The sequence below is a fragment of the Neophocaena asiaeorientalis genome, unplaced genomic scaffold (assembly GCF_003031525.2).
Source record: "Neophocaena asiaeorientalis asiaeorientalis breed wild unplaced genomic scaffold, Neophocaena_asiaeorientalis_V1.1 scaffold478, whole genome shotgun sequence".
Classification (NCBI taxonomy): Eukaryota; Metazoa; Chordata; class Mammalia; order Artiodactyla; family Phocoenidae; genus Neophocaena; species Neophocaena asiaeorientalis.
Genome location: NW_020173200.1, coordinates 1,059,461 through 1,077,815, shown reverse-complemented (window position 1 = coordinate 1,077,815; position 18,355 = coordinate 1,059,461). Strand labels below are relative to the sequence as shown.

Sequence of the window (18,355 nt, the reverse complement as noted above, 5' to 3'; positions counted from 1 at the left end):
TTGGTGAGTAAAGAAAGAGCTGGACTGCAGACAGATTTATTCATACTATGATCCTGTCTCCCTGTTTAAAGTGACAGATAGTCTTTTTAAGAAAACTGGCCTCAGAATCACTTTGTGTGTATGTATTGTTTTATCTGTTAGACAGTTTAAAACCAAATTTGTTGTGTTTGGAGAGGAAGAAATTAAGAAAAAAGATTGGAAATGTTGATCCCTTAAATATTTGGTTTGGTCATTAATATACTCAATCTTTTTCCTCCAGATTTAACTCAGGCTTTCCCTCACTTTGGAACTCCTAGATTTGTGAATATTGGATATTTTGAGAAGCAGGGGTTCTTTCCTTGATATTGACTAAGGAGTCTATTTACCTTCAGGATGACATCTGAACTGGAGAGCAGCCTAACATCTATGGACTGGTTACCACAGCTCACCATGAGAGCAGCCATCCAAAAATCTGATGCTACACAAAATGCACATGGAACAGGAACTTCCAAGAAGAATACACTTCTTGACCCAAATACAACCCTGGACCAGGAAGAAGTCCAACAGCACAAAGATGGGAAGCCTCCATACAGTTATGCCAGCCTCATTACATTTGCAATTAATAGCTCACCCAAAAAGAAAATGACTCTAAGTGAGATTTATCAGTGGATTTGTGATAACTTCCCATATTATAGAGAGGCTGGCAGTGGATGGAAGGTAAGGATTTTATTTAAATTTTTATTTTTATGCTGTAAACAATAACAATACTGGCTTTTATTGAAGACAAAGCTTTGTGGAGGCTTATATAGTTAAAGATGAAATTCTGATTACTAGTCATTTTTAGGATTAAAAAAGGAAATTAAATGTTTTAAATTAGATGAATAACTTTATTTTGGGTAGAATATTCATATGTTAGAGCTTTCTTATATTAGAGGACTGACATAGCATAAAGTATTGGAGCAGAGATAATGTAGCATTCACTAGAAAACAATACCCACAGTTCAGTTAAGTTGATAGTGTGTCTGAGATTTAAAAAAAAATAACATAGTATTGCAACCAGTACTGTTTTTATCATCAAAGATTTAAAAAAAACTCTATTTTGAAAGAATTCTAGATTTATAGCAGAGTTTTGTAAGTAGTACAAAGGGTTCCCATATATCCTTCAACCAATTCCTCTTGGTTAACACCTTATGTAACCATAGTACCATTATCAAAACTAAGAAATTAATACTTTTGACTAAGCAGTACTGTTAGCTACTAAGTAAATTACAGATTTCGTTCAGATTTCACCAGTTTTTCCCACTAATTTTTTTTTATGTTCCAGGATTCAATTCAGGATCTAATCTAGGATCCCACATTACATTTAGCTGTCATTTGTTATGTCTCCTTAGTCTTCTCCAATCTGTAACAGTCCCTCAATCTTTTCTTGTCTTTTATGACCTTGGCACTTTTGAACAGTACTTGTCAGGTATTTTGTAGAATGTTCTCAGTTTAGATATGTCTGATATTTTCTTGGTTAGATTGAGGTAATGCATTTTGGGGAAGAATAATGCAGAGGTGATGTGCCCTTCTCTGTCTATCAGTCATATCAGGGGGAACTTGATGTCAGCATGTCTTATTACTGGTAATGTTCACCATGGTTCTTTGGTTAAGGTGGTGTCTGCGAGGTTTCTCCACTATAAAATTACTATTTATCACTTTGTAAATTATGAAATGTTTTGGGGGAGATACTTTAACAGCATGCAGTACCCTGTTTTTCTTAAATTTTTGTTCATTAATTTTAGTGTTCATTGGTAGATCATTACAGGAGTTTTTATTGTTCTCTAGTGGTGGTTTTCTCTTTTCCTTTATTCCTTCTATATTAATTGGGATTCTTCCCAATTAATATGGAAGCCTTGTCCCTTCTTCCCCTTTTATTTATTTATTCAATCGTATATTTGTAATAGTATGCACTCATGGATATTTATTTTATTTTTTGTGCTGTCGTTATTTGTTGCTCAGATTTTTGCTGCTTTTGGAATTGGGAGCTCTTACAGGTTGGCTCCTGTGCCCTTTGATACGGTAGAGTTCTTTTGTTTATTTACCACTTCTTAACTTTCTGGCACCACAAGATGTTCCAGGCTCATCTCGTACCTTTCCTGCCTCAGCTCTAGAATCAGCTACTTCTTAAAGAAGCCTTAGCTCCTCATGTAAGCTTTTTGAGGAACCTTCAGATTAGTTACCTACCTAATCTATGTTATATGACAAATAATTCAGTTTTCTTTTGTATCTGCACATTTTACATTCATATTCTTATGTAGGAGTTATCCAGTTGTGTGCGGTGTGGGGTGTGTGTATTTGTGTGTGTGCATGTGGAAGAAGGGGACTTACAGAGCTTTAGGTCTGCCGTCAGCTGGTAGTTCCACTTGTTTCTCTTAAGCTTTCATGTCTCAACACCTTTGTCTTTTTTGTTTGAATATACTTATTAAAGGCATTTACTGAATTACTCTGCACCAGTGAAGTGTGCTGTATATCATGCCAGATAATCAAGTGCCTTATGGGCAGGGATTTTTTTTGTATCTTTTCCTCTATTCCATGCACTAGCACAGTACTTCCATTTAGTAAGCCTCAGTAACTGCAGCTTGCATGAAAGCCAGAATCCTGGTCCCAGCTTTCTTTCCTAGCTTTAATTTTTGCTAGTTCCCTCTCATGTACTGTTTCTTCTACATATTCTAGCCTATTAGTTGTCCTAGAAATAAATATTTTGATTTTTCTTGCTTTTGTTTTTCTCTTACTTGACCTTGGACTTTCTCTTGCCCTTTGTCCAGTTGGCATTATTCTGTTTATTCTTTAAGCTCATATGTAATCTCTCTTTTCCCTGTAGAATTAATCTTTTGTGTTTCCATATGTTTTATTAATAACTCTATTACAGAACTTACAGATTTTTGTTCAGGGATCTTGTTTCATCTGAGTCCACCTTGAGAGTGCCAGATTCAGTCTGCTGGATTTCTTGCTGCTGGCCACCCCAAGTTATGGTCTGAAACTGGTTTAGAAGTAGTAATACAGGTTCATCTGGAAGGTACATGGTTTGGATGTAATGAAGAAGGAAGGATGGAAAGCGAAAAATGGGAATAGGTTGAGAAGGATAATGTTGCTTTTTAGAACTAAAAGATATGCCAGGGAGATTATCTGGTCCAGTCTGTTGCTTTAGGCAGACCTTTAATATTCCCAGGGATTGCGGTTTCATAATTATTCTTTTAAAAAAGTTTCTTCCACCCAATTTTAGGAGCCTAGAACTTGCCATGATTACTTTAAATTTTATTTTTGTAAACATAGAAATAATTTGAACATCTCACATGGAGACAAATGGAAAGTGGTTTATCTTCTCCTTTGCTCAGGTCCTATCTCTGTTTTCATGTTTTAGTTCCCATTCACTGTCCTAATGTTTAGCATTACTTGTACAACTTGCTGCTTACTGTTTCTTCTTCAGGTATGGAAGAGATGGGTTAGGTGAAAATGGAAGGTCATATAGAACTTGTGAAATTAGCTTGTGTTGTTTGAAGAGGGGATGGAAGAAAGATCCTAAAGCAGTTGTCAACCACCTTTCCAGAAATGTAGAGCCAACTAAAGTCACCCAGAGGAGAAAATGTTGTCGTGGTCGCTTAAAAGGATTCAAATAGAATTTTAATATTTAGATGAACTCCCTTTCATTTTGTGCCAGGGCATTGAAGGGAGATTACATATTAAAAACAATTCTTTGAATAGTCCATAAGAGTTATAAAAACTCTTTGAATTTCCATAATTGAATGATTTTGTAATCTGAACTAGAGGAAAAGGAATTTTTTTTATGCTGTTCACCTTACTAAAGAAAATTAACCTATTAAGTTACTAGAATTTAGAGTAATAAAAAGAAAAATATAAGAGAGTGTGGTATGGGCATGTGGGGGTGTATTCTACTTTTCTATGTGAAGAAAAAAGAGAAATAAGAATATATTATGTGTTTGCTTATTGTTGTAAAAAGAAAGTTAGGAATAATAAACTAGAAATATAGTAAACATAGTTACCTATAGGGATGGACAGAACTGTGGTAGATGAGATGAGGAAGGGAATAAGATTGTGAGTGTACCTTTTTATATAGTTTTGAGTTTTGAAACATCTAAGTGTTTTACACATTCAAAAAAATATGTTAGGGAATCAAAAAGGATGAAAAAAGAAAACCTTAAAACTGAATGTAAGTAGAAATAAATAAGCCTTATATCAAATGTATAACATAATCACACAGAAAAATTCAAGAAGCTTTGAAAAGAGCATACCGAGGTTGAAAAGAATTACCAAAGAATCATGGACTTCATTTAATAGATTTGTCTTTGGTAGTGGTATTTGCTAGAGGCAGTCTCTACCTTGTGTGACCACAAGAAAAGAAGTTGGGAGTTGGGAGCAATTCTGAAACAATCTTATGTGCATGGTAGGATAGAACAAATGAGTATGTATATTAGTGTTTTGGGGAGTCAGGGCTCTCACAGTGGGAGAAGAGAAGTAAAGGTGGGAATGTGGTGGTTGATTTGAATGAGAGATGCCAGTTTAAACTCAAGTGAAAATAAAAATCAGTGAGAGTGCTTTTAAATTCAGATTCCTGGGTCACAACTCCAGAGATTTTGAATTAGTCATCTTAGAACCTAGGAATCTGCATTAAAATTCATCTCAAGTGATTCTGGTGTAAGTAGACTGTACTTTTGAGAAACTACTTTTGAAGCTGGGTTTTCAAGGCCAAGCAATATGCCATTATCCGTTATTTAACCCAGGCCATTTTCCTCCAGCTTACTCTCTGCCATCCTAGTTACCTCTACCTCTGCTCTCCCAACTTTTCTTAGGGTTGTTAGAGGTAGTGTCTCCCCAAGTTGTGAGGTCTGAAGTCATCTCTTTTCTTCATTGTGTGTTGTAAATACAGGTGTTGGCTCTCATATCTCTCCAGGTGTTTTTATTTTCTAAATATGCTTTTGGTATTTTTTCCAACAGATTTGTGATTCCCATATGAAAAGCATTATATTCTAGGTTCTGAGCTGGTAGACAAGATCCCTACCCTTATGGAGCCTACTTATATTTTGATATAGAATACAGTATGGAGGAGGAAGACCATTAAACAAATAACTGTGTGGTGAGAAATCCACACTTGGCCTAAGCTAATAATTTATGAAAGTCAGAAAGGACTTCCTTAAAGAACTAATGTTTAAACCAAGAATGAATTGAAAGTTAAGTAGACTCAGTTGGGTGAAAGGGATGGAGGAAGGCTGGCAGCAGTAACTTTTGCAGGGGAGCAATAAATAGAAAGCCTAGAGGTGAGAGAGATCATTGGAGGCGGTTAGTATAGAGAGTATGACAGCAGGATAGGGTGAGATTATGAATAGTCTTGTGGAGGCTTTAAGGATTTTAGGTTTTATCCTAAGTGCAATGAGAAGTTACTGAAAGGTTTTAATTGAAACAGTAATGTCAGATTTGCCTTGTGAAGAGGTAACTGCCTGTTGGGTAGAGAATGGTGGAGGAGGGGTAAAGAGAGGAAGGTAGAGGGTGGACACCAGTTAGGAAGCTGTTGTACTAGTTTTGGTGAGACTGGTGTCCTGGACTGAGGTAGTAACAGAAGAGATGGATGAAGTAGGTAGATTGAAGGTAGACCTACAAGATTTGGTGACAGATTTGTTTTAGATGGTGAGAAGGAGGGAGGAGTTAAGGAGGTCTTACAGGTTTCTGATTGGAACAGTTATATGAATAACTGTCTTTAAATAGAGAAGGGAAAACTGGCAGAAGACCACACTGGGAATAAAGATTGAGTTTAGTTTTAAACATGTTGAGTTGGAGGTGTTTCTGGAGATGTCTAGTAGATTGTTGAAAATATGTGTTAACTCAGTAGAAAGGTCACAGATGGTTATTGAAGCCATGGCTGTAGATGAGATTGCCTAGGCAGCAAATGTGGAAGTGAAAAAAGGACAGTGTCAGAGTCTTGAAGATTTCCAGCTTTTAAGCTTTTTGTAGAGGAGGAGGATCTAAGTAGAGATGTGTTCTTCCACTGTGAAGCCATTTAGAAAACATGACCATTTTGATTTCTTCTTCTGACCACCTTGATTTTGGTTTTTTCCCATCTTGAACTTTTTAGATGGGTAACTTTTCTGATTAGTTCCTTCTTTTCCTTGTCTTCTTTTGGATTTGGAGTATTGTTTATGATTTCATTTTATCTTCACTATTATTTTATTAATTATACCTCTTCCTAAATTTTGTTTTAGGATGTGATTACTCTAGGGTTTACCACCCACATCTTTAACTTATCCCACTCTACCTTCATTATACCATTTTATGTATAGTGTAAGAACTTTATAAACCTTATACAGTTGACCCTTGAACAACCCGGGGACTAAGGGGGCGCTGACCCCTGCACAGTTGAATGTATAACTTTACAATTGGCCCCCCATATCCATGGTTCCTCATCTGTGGATTCAGCCAACCTTGGATTGTATAGTACTGTAGTATGTATTTATTGGAAAAGTCCGCATATAAGTGGACCCATATAATTCAAACCCGTGTTGTTCAAGGGTCACCTGTACTTCTAATTCCCCTGAGCCAACCTTTGTGTTATTGTTATTGTACATTTTACTTTTACATGTTATAAATCTCATAAATAATTGTTATATTTGCTTTAGACAGTTATCTTTTAAAGGCATTACAGATAAGAAAAAGTGATTTTTAAAATTTGCTTTCATTTTCACAGTTTCTGGAACTCTTCATTTCTTTTTGTAGATCCAGGTTTCCATTTGGTATCATACTTCTGCCTGAAGAACTTCCTTCCAATATTGCCAGCCAACTGGCGGTACAAGAAATGACTTCTTTCAGCTTTTGTTTGTCTAGAAGTCTTTATTTTGCCTTCATTTTTGAGAGATATTTTTACTGCATATAGAATTGCCTTTTTTTTTCTCTTAGTGTTTTAAAGATGTCACTTTGTTGTCTGCTAACTTGCATGGTTTTTGAGACATCACTGTAATTCTAATCTTTATTTCTCTGTACATAATCTTTCTTTTTTTCTCTTGCTGCCCTTCAAGATGTTCTCTTCATTTTGATTTTCAGCTTTTGGGCTATAATGAATATAGTTGTGTGGATTTTTAATTCCTTCTGCTTGGTGTTCTCTGAAATTCTTGCATCTGTGATTTGATGTCCTGCATTACTTTTGGATGATTCTTGTCTGTTACATCTTCAAATTTTTCTCTACCCTATTCTTTTCCATTTCTCCTTCTGGGACTCTAATTACATGTATTGTTCCACAGTTCTTGGATGATCTTTTTTTTTTTGTATCTGTGTATATGTGCATGCCCACGTGCAAGTGTGTTATTTTGGATAATTTCTATTGATCTAGCCTCAAGATAACCTGAGCCTTTCCCTAATTGGGTCCAGTCTACTGATGAATCATCTAGGGAATCCTTTATCTTTTATCATGTTTTTTATTTCTATCATTGACATTTGACTCTTTCTTAATAGCTTACGCATCTCTGTTGAAATTCCCCATCTCTCTTTATGCAAGTTGTGCACTTTTTTCTACTTGGTGCCTGAACATATTAGTCATAGCTTTTAAAAAGTTCTTGTCTGATAGCGTCATCTCTCAGTTGGGTTTTGTTGATTACTTTATCTCTTGACAATGGAATGGGCTTTTTTCTTGCTTTTCCACGTGTCTTGCAATTTTTGATTGAGTTCCAGCTACATGTGTAGAAGAATGGTAGAGATAGAAGTAAATACTATTTGTACCTGTACATGGACAAGCATCTTTTTTCACAGGCCATTTGTGTGGGGAGTCGAATTACACTCATCAGTAGTTGAGCTGGATTTGTTGTTGGTATCTTTGCCTTTAGTATACCACAGACTTTACATTCCTCCTGCAGTAGACTCCTGTTACCTTGTGCTTGGAGTGGGAGGCTTGGGTGCTGTAGGGTTTTCTCAGTTTTCTCTTTAGGTTTAGTTGTCTCTGCCCACCTTGCTACAGATAGGGGTCTCTGTCCATGCTCCTGCCCGTCCTCTCTCTGAAGGTTGTCATTACTTGTTATTCACTGCTGGGCTTGTGGTAGGGGCTGGTGTTTTTTTTTTTTGGCGGGGCGGGTGGGGGCGGTGTCTTGATCCAGCCTTAGTCTTATTCAGGCCGTTGGACTTGGGGGTGGGGCTTTTTCAGTGTTTTTTTTTTCCCTCAGCCAGGTTAGTTATCCTTGCTTATGCAGTTACCTTTGCGTGGGAGTTTCCTGTCCCTTTCCCAGCTACAGTCACCCTCCACCTCAGCATGGTGTATTGGTGTAGGATACTGGCCCCTGGGTAGTTTCCGACACTTGTCTCATAGGTAAAAGGATTTTGCTTCCTCCATCAGCAGGTCTTTGCCTGTATCCTGGGAAAGTGTTTCCTATCCCTCCCTAGAGGCAGAAGGGCTTTGTTTCCATTCTTTCCTCAGAAGTAATCTTTGCCAGAGCCCTATGGGTGAGAAGTTTTGTTACCCCTACCTCAAACTTAAGTTTCTTGCTTTGTAAGATCTGTGGAAGGTGGTGTGGCTTTTTTCCCCCTCGTGGCCATCAGTTACCTCCTTTCTGCTTATGCCACCAAGGAGACTTTCTCTGTTTTCCTTTCCTGCCCCCAATCTTTCTTGTGAGCATACGGTGAAGGTCCAAGAGCTTCTTCTGAGCTTGAGAGTAAGTGGAAATTTCCTTTGTGTCTGGGATCCTTGCTACTTTAAACTGATACCATGCTTGGCCTTTCAAATTTTAGCTAATTTCTTGGGTGCTTGGATGGTGGCCATCTCTTTCTCCCATATTCTGCCGAAAAGTGAGACAGTTTGTCCCCTTTCTCCTTGAGTGGGCTTATCCAACTCTTAGGAATTTTATTTGTTGGGCTGCTTTGCAACCTCAGCTCTCTGATGTGGCTTAAAAATAGACTTTTTTTTGGCTTACCCATTGGTTTCTCATTGTTTGGGAGGGATCATCAGTCTTTGTAACTGTTTACATTCCAGGTAGAGGTAGAACTCGCATTCATAAGTTTTAATTGATGTTTGGTAATAAGATAGGCTTGAATTTACATTCTCTGGTCATCTTTTAAAAACTTCTTTAATCCCAGTATTGCCTCATGAGAGGCAAGTTTTAATGTAGGCATTGTTAGAGTTCCAAATTTTATATTAAAAATAAAATGACATTATGCCAAAAAATAACCCCCTGCCCAACATCCAATTCTAAGTAGTGGCTAAATGCAATTGGAGCCCCTCCACCAGATACCTGGCCATTTTAGAACAAACAAAATTATGAAATGGATTTTAGAGCATTTAATTAAGAAGAAACGGCCTTTGGGTATTTTCGGTAAGGGTTATGGCATAGTCCTGTTTATTCATGAAAAATTTCCTGTTTCACAGATTCTCCAGGTCTCTAAGTGCGTTTTCCTTCCATCCAAGTTGTTTATTCTTTCTTGCTACACTGAGGAACCTACGTGTTCTTGCTGGCTTCTCTAGTCAGTGTCTTCCCATGTGGTTTTCTTTCTTAAATATTGTAGTGAGAACCTAATTGATTTTTATGTACTCTTGTAATGGAGCAGTGACATTTTTTTGTTTATAACTTTTTAAACTCATTAAAAAGTGCTAACACATGTGCCTTGTAAATCATTTGAACATTGCAGAAAAGTGAATGGAGGAAAATAATCATCACTTATAATTCCATGTAGAATAACTCTTAGCATTTTGCATTATGGCTTGTTTCCAAGAATAAATAAATTAGCTAATAAATACATATATCACAATTAAAATCATAATATGCATACAATTTTATATTTGGTATTTAACGTTAATCACAGACATCTTCCTGCATCATTGAAAGGTCTTACTAAACATTTAAAATGGGACATATAGTCCATTATTTGGAGTTTTGCAGAATGCACTAGAAACTGTCTTTTCCAATAACTACTCCCCTTTGTAGCATTCATAATTTGAAAATCAGAAAGGTTTAAATTTGAAGCTCATTTAAAAAACTTATTCCATTTGTAATTGTATTCCAGTGCATAGAAATATTTAGGTTTCTGATTCTGTTTCTAAAGGGGGTTTTGGTTTTTGGATTCCAATGACCTTATGGCTTTTCTTTCTTTTTTAATTTCAGAATTCCATACGACATAATCTGTCGCTGAACAAGTGTTTCCTTAAAGTGCCTCGATCCAAGGATGACCCCGGAAAGGTAGGATTCATTTTCTTAAGATAAAATAATTGGATTCTTCGTTGTATCTGTTGGCATGTTTGAATCTGAGTTATATTTGTTATATAAAGAAAGAGAATTGGAATGAAAGCATTTAGGAACTCGTCTAGTTCATTGATAAGGAACCTTTGTGAAAGAGCAAGTCCTCCTTTACCCACCCTGCCCTATTCCACCTCACCTTACCTTACCCTTTTAGTTGATATGCTTCAAGGACCAGCCAGACAGGGAGAGATTTCTTTTTAAGCAGTGAGAAGCTAGCTAGCTAGTATAGAGCTGGTCCTCTGTTATAGTTTGCTGTTTCTAATCTAGTTTTTGTTTGGTTATTTTCTTAAGTGTTATGCATTAAATTAAATTTGGCTTTTGAATTGCTTGTTGGAACCACAATTTATTATTACATAGAAGAAGTGAATCTGTATGTAATTGACAAGTGGAAGTAACTCTTACCCTGAAGTAAAATTTTCTGTTATATCCTTGTTTTCTTAGTTGCTGTTTTTTCCTCTTCATTCCATTTATCTTTTGCCATTGTTACATTTTTAGTATTTTATCTGCAGAAACGTCCCTTTTTTTTGGTTTCAAAGCCATGTCAAATACGTTGTGGCCTGAACTTGGTACTAGTTGCTTGGTTTCTAAAGCTCAGAGTACTTGCTTGGACCATATTTGGTTGTCATGATAAATTGTTAGTTAGATTAGGACTTTGAGATAGTTTATCTGTTGTCAAGCACACATTCTTTTTTGGATGGTTAGACTTCTTCTTCTTCAGGCATCTTCTTCAGGCTACTGTCCCTGGAAGAATTTTTCTAAAATGTAAGCCTGGTCATGTTATCACCCTGCTTAAAAGCACTCCCCAGTGTCCTGGAGATGTTTCTTTGTTATAAAATATCCTTTACTATCTTTTCCTTAATCTGCCTTTCTAGCAATGATTTTACCTCATTCAAGACTCACTGTGAGGAACTATCGATACTTGAGGTTTCCCAGACATGCCTTTCCTATGGTTTTCTCTTATTGCACAAACTCCCTCTACTTGTCTGCGTACTTCTTGTTTTTTAAGATTGAGCTGCAACATTACCCTCTGAAGTTTTTTTGTTTTCACATACTTCAGCTGAGTTTGTTGTTCCATCTTTTGAGTTCCCGTTACTTTGTCAGCATTGTAGTAGTTCCTAACTGGTTTCTCTATCCTGGGGCTTAGTATCTCCAGTTTATAGTAGCCAGCCATCTTTCAGAAAGGTTAACCTAATCATATGGTCTCTTTGTTTAAAATCTTCATTGATTATCTATTGCCTTTAGGTTAAAGTCTGAACTTAAGAGGGTAGGGACAGTATGTGTATTGTTCACTTTTTAGCCCCTGTTTCTTGCACAGTGGCTGGTGGCACTGAGGAGACACTCTTGTTGAATGAATGAATGAATGTAAAGTTCACCCTTGAACAACGCGTGGGTTAGAGGCACTGACCTTCTGCACAGTCGAAAATCCCAAGTATAATTTATAGTCAGCCCTTGGTATACACGGTTTCTGCGAATCCACAGTTCTACATCTCCAGATGCAACCAACTGCAATTGTAGTATTTAATGTTGAAAAAAATCCATGTATGAGTAGACCCGTGCAGTTCAAACCTGTGTTGTTCAAGGTCAGCTGTATTGTATCCTCTGCTAAACTGTTAACTTCTTGAGGTTGGGCATGGAGAGTTATTCATCTCAGTTGTAAAGCAGGCACTCTTACATGATGAATGTTTTATAGCACCTTCTATGATCTGCCCCATCAAGTTGGTTCTCAATAAAATTGAATAGATTATTGTAATAGTCTTATTTGACCCAGTTTATTATTTGTCTGTATTCATAACTCTCTAAGATTGTGAATAGGAATTGGTGAAATTTTTCTTTCCTTTAAAGCAGGCTTATTATAAAAAAAGAGGAATTATAACTTTTTATATTTGCTTCATTACAATTTCTGATGGGTAGTGAGTGTATGTGAATCTGACTAAAAATCTTCTTAATCGAGTTTAGAGATTAGCTGTTTTATTAGAGTTCTGTGAAGATACTAATTGGAATCTGTAAACATTTGATTCAGATTTGATTTTTAAATGAGGTTAAAATCATTAAAAAAGAAAAAAAAACACCCATGAATACTGAACCATATTATGTACTAAATTTTAACCAATTGGATATCTATTTTAAAAATCTTGTGCTGTTAGGTTTTTTTTTGTGCAGAACTTAAAAGCTTTTTCTACCTTTAATTAAATAATATCATGGGGTAAGGCAGGTGAATAAGTAATACCGTGTTATTCTTTGCAACTATTCATTTTGAATCAGGGTTGTCTTACTCCTATGCAACCAAAACAGTACAGAAATAAATTGAATCCTGGGAGGTTAATAAAAGCTTTCAACTTTTACCATTAGTCTTTAATTTTAAAGTTTCATTTTTATCAAAACACATCATTGTTCTCATTGACTTCGGTGATTGTAGTAAATATACATTTGAATGATAAGTATCATACATTTATCACTGATGTGATAAATATACATTTGCTAATACATTTCTACTAACAGTCATCTTTATTTTCAGTCTCAAGGTGAGATTTAAATACCCATTGTTGTTATTAATTTTGGTCAGAAGTAAATGTTGTAAATCTGATCTTATAAAATACATTTATATGAATAAAATCATTTTAGTTTTTGATATCAAAATAAGATTTTTGTTTAAAAACGTTCTATTGCTTAAAAAAAGTTTTGGAAACCTCAGATCTGGCCCATTTTATAGACGAGGAACTAAGTAAGGCCAGTAAATGAGGAATGACTTGCCCAAGTTCAGTGTGGAATTAGAACCCAAGTGTATTGGCCAGACTTACTTGCAAGTCACAGAAACCTATTACAGACTCACTTAAGGGAGAAAATATCTGCAGGAAGGGCTGGAACTGGAGAGGATTCTTCAGTTGTATCACCAGAGATGTCTCTTTACATCCCTTAGTCCTGCTAGCTTCTCTGATGGCTTCATTTTCAGCCCAATTCGTGACAGAGATGGCCATCAGGAGCTTCTGGCATATATTCTACTAGTTTAGTAACCCTTAGCAGTGAGTGAGTGAGTGGTGCCCTCCCCACCAAATCCCCTGGAGTACCACAAACATCTTAGAATGAGTGCCCAACAAGCAGAATACACTTGGTTTCTTGGTTCCTAGACTGGTGTTTTTTCCACTATACCAGTTTTCCTTGAAAGGGAAGCCAAAATGTTAGTTAAGTTTTGGTACTTATGAATTGTTTTTTCTTTTTGTATTACAGTGTTTCCTGGCATTTGAGGAGCTTTTCCAAAACCACCCTCACCACAGTGGGAGAAAACCATTGAGCCAAGGTGGGGTGGGAGTAGTTTTTGTCTTGGGTGGTGGGTGTACTTTAACCCCTTAGGATTTTGCTACCTGCTGCCATGATCCAGATGGGTCCAAGAGGTAGAGTTAGAAGTAGCTCATACAGCTTCTTCTTCCCTATACTTTTATGGTATAACTCTGTTCAGTGTGTTACCAAGAGAAGTGTAGAAGCCAACTTCAACTTGAAAAGTATTGTTTAATTACAGGTGCTTTTATATGATTATTTATTCCTGACTCAATCCTTTATTTTCTAGAAGCTTTTGTCATAAAAGCCCTTAATATTTGATACTCTCCCATGTACATTGATGGTCTGAAATCCATTTTTCTCAGTTCCCTGAAACTAAATACAAACAGCTACATTATTGCTTTCTTTAAAAAGAAACCCAAAATGAAATTACATTTTGCATCCATAGCTCTGCTGCTTTTTTGGGGATAGATTTCTGTTTTCTTTTCCCTTGATTATAGCCCTGTTTCTGTATCCTGCAGTCTGTTTTTTTGTTTGTTTTGTTTTTTTTGTTTTTTAATTCCTGTCTCTTATCTCTCCTCTTATCATTAGCTTTGTTTTTTTGTCTGGTTTTTTGATCTAATTTTTTTGGTAAAAGCCTTCTTATTCTGGAATTCACAAATGCCTCTTAATTATCTTCAAGGTAAGTATTTTGCTCACATTATGGAAAGACAAATCCTATCAGCTAAATTCAGTTTTCTAAAAAACTAGAGTTCTCTTTTTTTGCTTTCCAGCTTAATCTTTTCTCAACCTTGTTCCCTCTTCTCTGGCTCAGGAAAATGATACTTTGACTTTAAAGGAAATAAAAGATTATAAGAAGTAGTTTTAACAATTGCATAATTAAGTAGCAGCAGTTGGGCTCTAAGAGCAATGAGATGATAGCTAAGAAGTTTAAGACCCCGTGAAGGCCCCCTGCCTGGCCTGGGAGAGATAACTACAGTGAATTCATAGTAAGAAGAGGTTTTTGTTTTTTGGATGCTTTTTCTTCCCTGGGGTGGGGAGGTTGTAAGTGCTCAATGGCTGTGGAGATTGGGGGTCTCCTGGTTTGTGAGGAGACAGCAGCTCACTGCTAGAGAATTAACTTTTGGAAGTTCTGAGATTGTGATTATTTTCTACTCCTGCCCTCTGACACAATGTAAGAGACCATAACATAGTTGACTGATTGCTTTTGTTCAAAGGGTATTCTTTTTTGGCCATGTTAGTATCGTGTTGTATTTATTTGTCAATTGTCTGTTATTTGTTAGTATCCTGTTTTGGTCATTTCATTTGTAAAGGGTTGTAGAAAGACTGGAGAGGTTTGAGAGATCGTAAGATACAGCATTAAGTGATAAACAGTGTTGCAGGAATCATAGGTATGTACCTTGAAGAAGGAAGATAGTATTAAGTTTAATAATAGACTTAAAGTAGATGTATGATTTTCGTAAGGAAGAAGTTGACGCCTTATCTGTGTCTTTGAATAAAACCAAGCAGGAAGTAGAACTTAAAGATAGGCAAGAGTTCAGTTGGACAGAAATAAGTACATTATATTATTGGAGTGAAAAAACACTCATAGGGTTCCCAAGGGAGGCTTTAGAGTTTGCCACTTCTAAAGCACTTCAAGGAGAGAAGAAATTATTACCCTTCGTAGTTTTAACTCGTGATAGGTAAGAACCCCCTTTTGAAGGCTGAGAAGAGGACATGATCAAGAGCAACCCATCAGAACAAAGTTGAGATGGAATCAGGAATTAAGGGAATTAATGTAAGTACTAACATGATGTCAAGAGTGAAGAAATGGGTTGATGCCAAGAGTGCATGTTAAGGCAGAAGTGGATTATGAATGTAAGGCGGTCAGTTAGACAAACCAGGGTTAGAAAACCCAGACTAAGCATTGAGAGAGGCATTCAGAGAGGATTTGAAAAATTGGGTTAGATAAGAGATGAGGGTCTGATTCAGAGAGACAACACTGCAGAAACAGAAAGTAGTGCTGGCACAGACCCTGACAATACACTGTTAGTCAAAGCAGTTTAGTTAGAGCTGCCTTTTACTTGAACATGCAGTAAGTAGTCTCTGTTCTTAAGGGTGGGAAATAACAGTTTGTTGCTGTTGGCCTTTTTTCTTTTCCAGATCTAAACTGCTTTTTAAAAAATAATTTTTTTGCCCTCAGATTAATTTTTAAAAAAATGATACATGGTAAAATGTACTCTTTGGCGTGTAATTCTAGTAGTTTGACCAGTGCATACAGTGTAAGCATCACCATGGTCAAGATACAGAACAGTATTGCCCCTGGGTAGTCAGTGCCCCCCTGCTCCCACTCCAAGTCCTGGCAACCACTGATCTATTTTTTGTTCTTACAGTTTTGCCTTTTCCAGAAATTCGTATAAGTGGGTCTCATACAGTAGGTGGCCTTTTGAGTCTGACGACTTTCCCTTAGCATAACGCATTTAAGATCCATCTGTGCTGTTAGTATCAGCAGTTCCATTTTATTTCATATAGGTCATCTTACGGATTTACCAGTTTAGTCACCATTTGAAGAGCATGTGGGTTGTTGCCAGTCATAAGTTCATTTGAGCATCAAGTTTTTTTCTTTTAGGCTTAGATTCAATAGTTAATTTGATAAATACTGAGATACAAGACAGTGTTGAATTAACCTAAACTAGTAACATACAAGTTATACTATCTATCATATGTGAGTTATAGTAAATATTATATGAGTTATAGTAAATATAGGTGAGCTGTCTGTCTCTTGGAAATCAGTTGTGATGTAGTAAAACCTTATTTATCTTCAACTTAAATAATTTCTAAAAAGATTAGGTTAAGGCACTGATGATTTAAAAACAAGATGTGGCCAACTATTAATTGCTTAACAGAATATACTGTTTTTAAGTATCCTTAACATTTAGAGAAACCATTTACTATACTACAGTCAGTATACTAATTACATATTGTTCATTTTTTTAACATCTTTATTGGAGTGTAATTGCTTTACAGTGTTGTGTTAGTTTCTGCTGTATAACAGAGTGAATCAGCTATATGTATACATATATCCCCATATCCCCTCCCTCTTGCGTCTCCCTCCCACCCTCCCTATCCACCCCTCACAAAGCACTGAGCTGATCTCCCTGTGCTATGTGGCTACTTCCCACTAGCTATCTGTTTTACATTTGGTAGTGTATATATGTCAGTGCCACTCTCTCACTTCATCTCAGCTTACCCTTCGCCCTCCCCATGTCCTCAAGTCCATTCTCTACGTCTGAGTCTTTATTCCTGTCCTGCCCCTAGGTTCTTCAGAACCTTTTTTTTTTTTTTTAGATTCCATATATATGTGTTAACATATGGTATTTGTTTTTCTCTTTCTGACTTACTTCACTCTTACATAGTATTTTTAATCCATTGATTAAGAGTGAGTTCCGTAATAATCTTTTCTGGGCAACACTTAGATTAATTTGATAATCAATGTAAAAGTAATAAAAGACTGTATTTGTTCAACAAGAATGTTCCAGAGACCTGAGCTGGCATTGGAATAGTTTTTGTCCATACATTCATTCAGCCAGTTAGCCACCCAAACTACCTGCCTTTGAGTGCCTACTGTGTATTGACTGTTGGTAGCCTATTTTTGTGGTCTGAGTAGAGTGATTATTTAACCTGTTGCCCAAACTAGAAACTTCTGAGAATAAAAAGACATTTTTCTCAATTATGTATAGGCAATAGGTATAAACCAAGACTAAAACCGGGAAGGATGTTCACTCTGTCTATATGGTGCATGCAAATGCTGTACCTTGGAGTTGTGGGCAGCTACACAGGAGCAGCACCCTAAGATGATGGAGGGTAAAAAAACAAAACAAAACAAAACAACAACCTTTAAAATTGGATTGCCATATCTAAACTGGGAGAGAAAAAACATTGAGACACATGGTCTGAAGCCAAAGAAGTCAGGGGCAAAAGGGATCCAGTACTATGTCTGAGGCTCTTGATATGGTGTGCGCTGAGAGCACAGAATAGTCTGTGATGATTCACTTTACCAATGAGCATATATACGTGATAATATAGTTAAAACATAAAATTCACAGATTTAGCCATTTGGAATGGCTAGCTATTTATGACAGGGACTGCTTTCCCCAGGAATATGAAATTAATATTAACTTCTTGGGTTTATTTATATTTAATCAGATAATGGCATTTTTATTAGGCTGTTTCTAATCTAAGAGCTGTTAAAGAAAGGTCATATCAGTGTGTAGTAGAGCAGGGGGCTTTGTACTGACATAAAATTTCAGTCAGAAATTATTGGAATAATTAAAATGTACTTTATTTGAAGTGATATTTTATAATGATGAAAATAAAGGCATTTAAGTCCATTGTTCATCTTTGACACATCTTGAAGTTGGCAGGTGATTCGGTTTTGGAAGATGTGTTCAGAGCTGGACAATTCTAGTTTGTGATCTTTCTTTGGGATTTTACAGACTAAGACATTGCCTTCTCCAGGAGGACGTTAACTTGCTGTACCAGAATTGTTGATGTAAGTTAATAATAATGCCTACATTTGTATATAGCTTTACAGACTAGGGGCCTATTTTTTTTTTTTTTTTTTTTCCTTCACGGGAAGGCTCGGAGAGGTTTATCAGCCCATGGCAAGATACAAAATGATAATAACCATATTCTACCAGCCAAGTGCCACTTGGCACTATGATAACATCCTATAGGACATCCCTGGTTTCACATTCCCTAATGGGCTACCTGAAGAAATGACCCCTCAAATCAAGACCCAAACACAAAGGGATTCCAGGGGCCACTGGGGAGGAGAATGCCTGAGAAAGCCCTCTCTGATC

At 36.5% G+C, this 18,355-nt stretch overlaps 1 protein-coding gene across 3 annotated transcripts in view; it reads left to right on the top strand.

Annotated features, from left to right (window-relative positions):
* The window catches only part of FOXJ3 (forkhead box J3), a 131,927-nt gene that overhangs the window by 39,088 nt on the left and 74,484 nt on the right, over nt 1–18,355 (top strand). For 2 of the 3 annotated variants that reach the window (XM_024744735.1, XM_024744733.1), the window contains exons 3-4: nt 372–696; nt 10,107–10,181. In XM_024744735.1, the coding sequence (XP_024600503.1) occupies nt 372–696; nt 10,107–10,181 (400 nt within the window). Of the gene's footprint in view, nt 1–259; nt 697–10,106; nt 10,182–18,355 lie in introns of all 3 variants that reach the window. The other variant, XM_024744734.1, reaches the window with a different exon arrangement.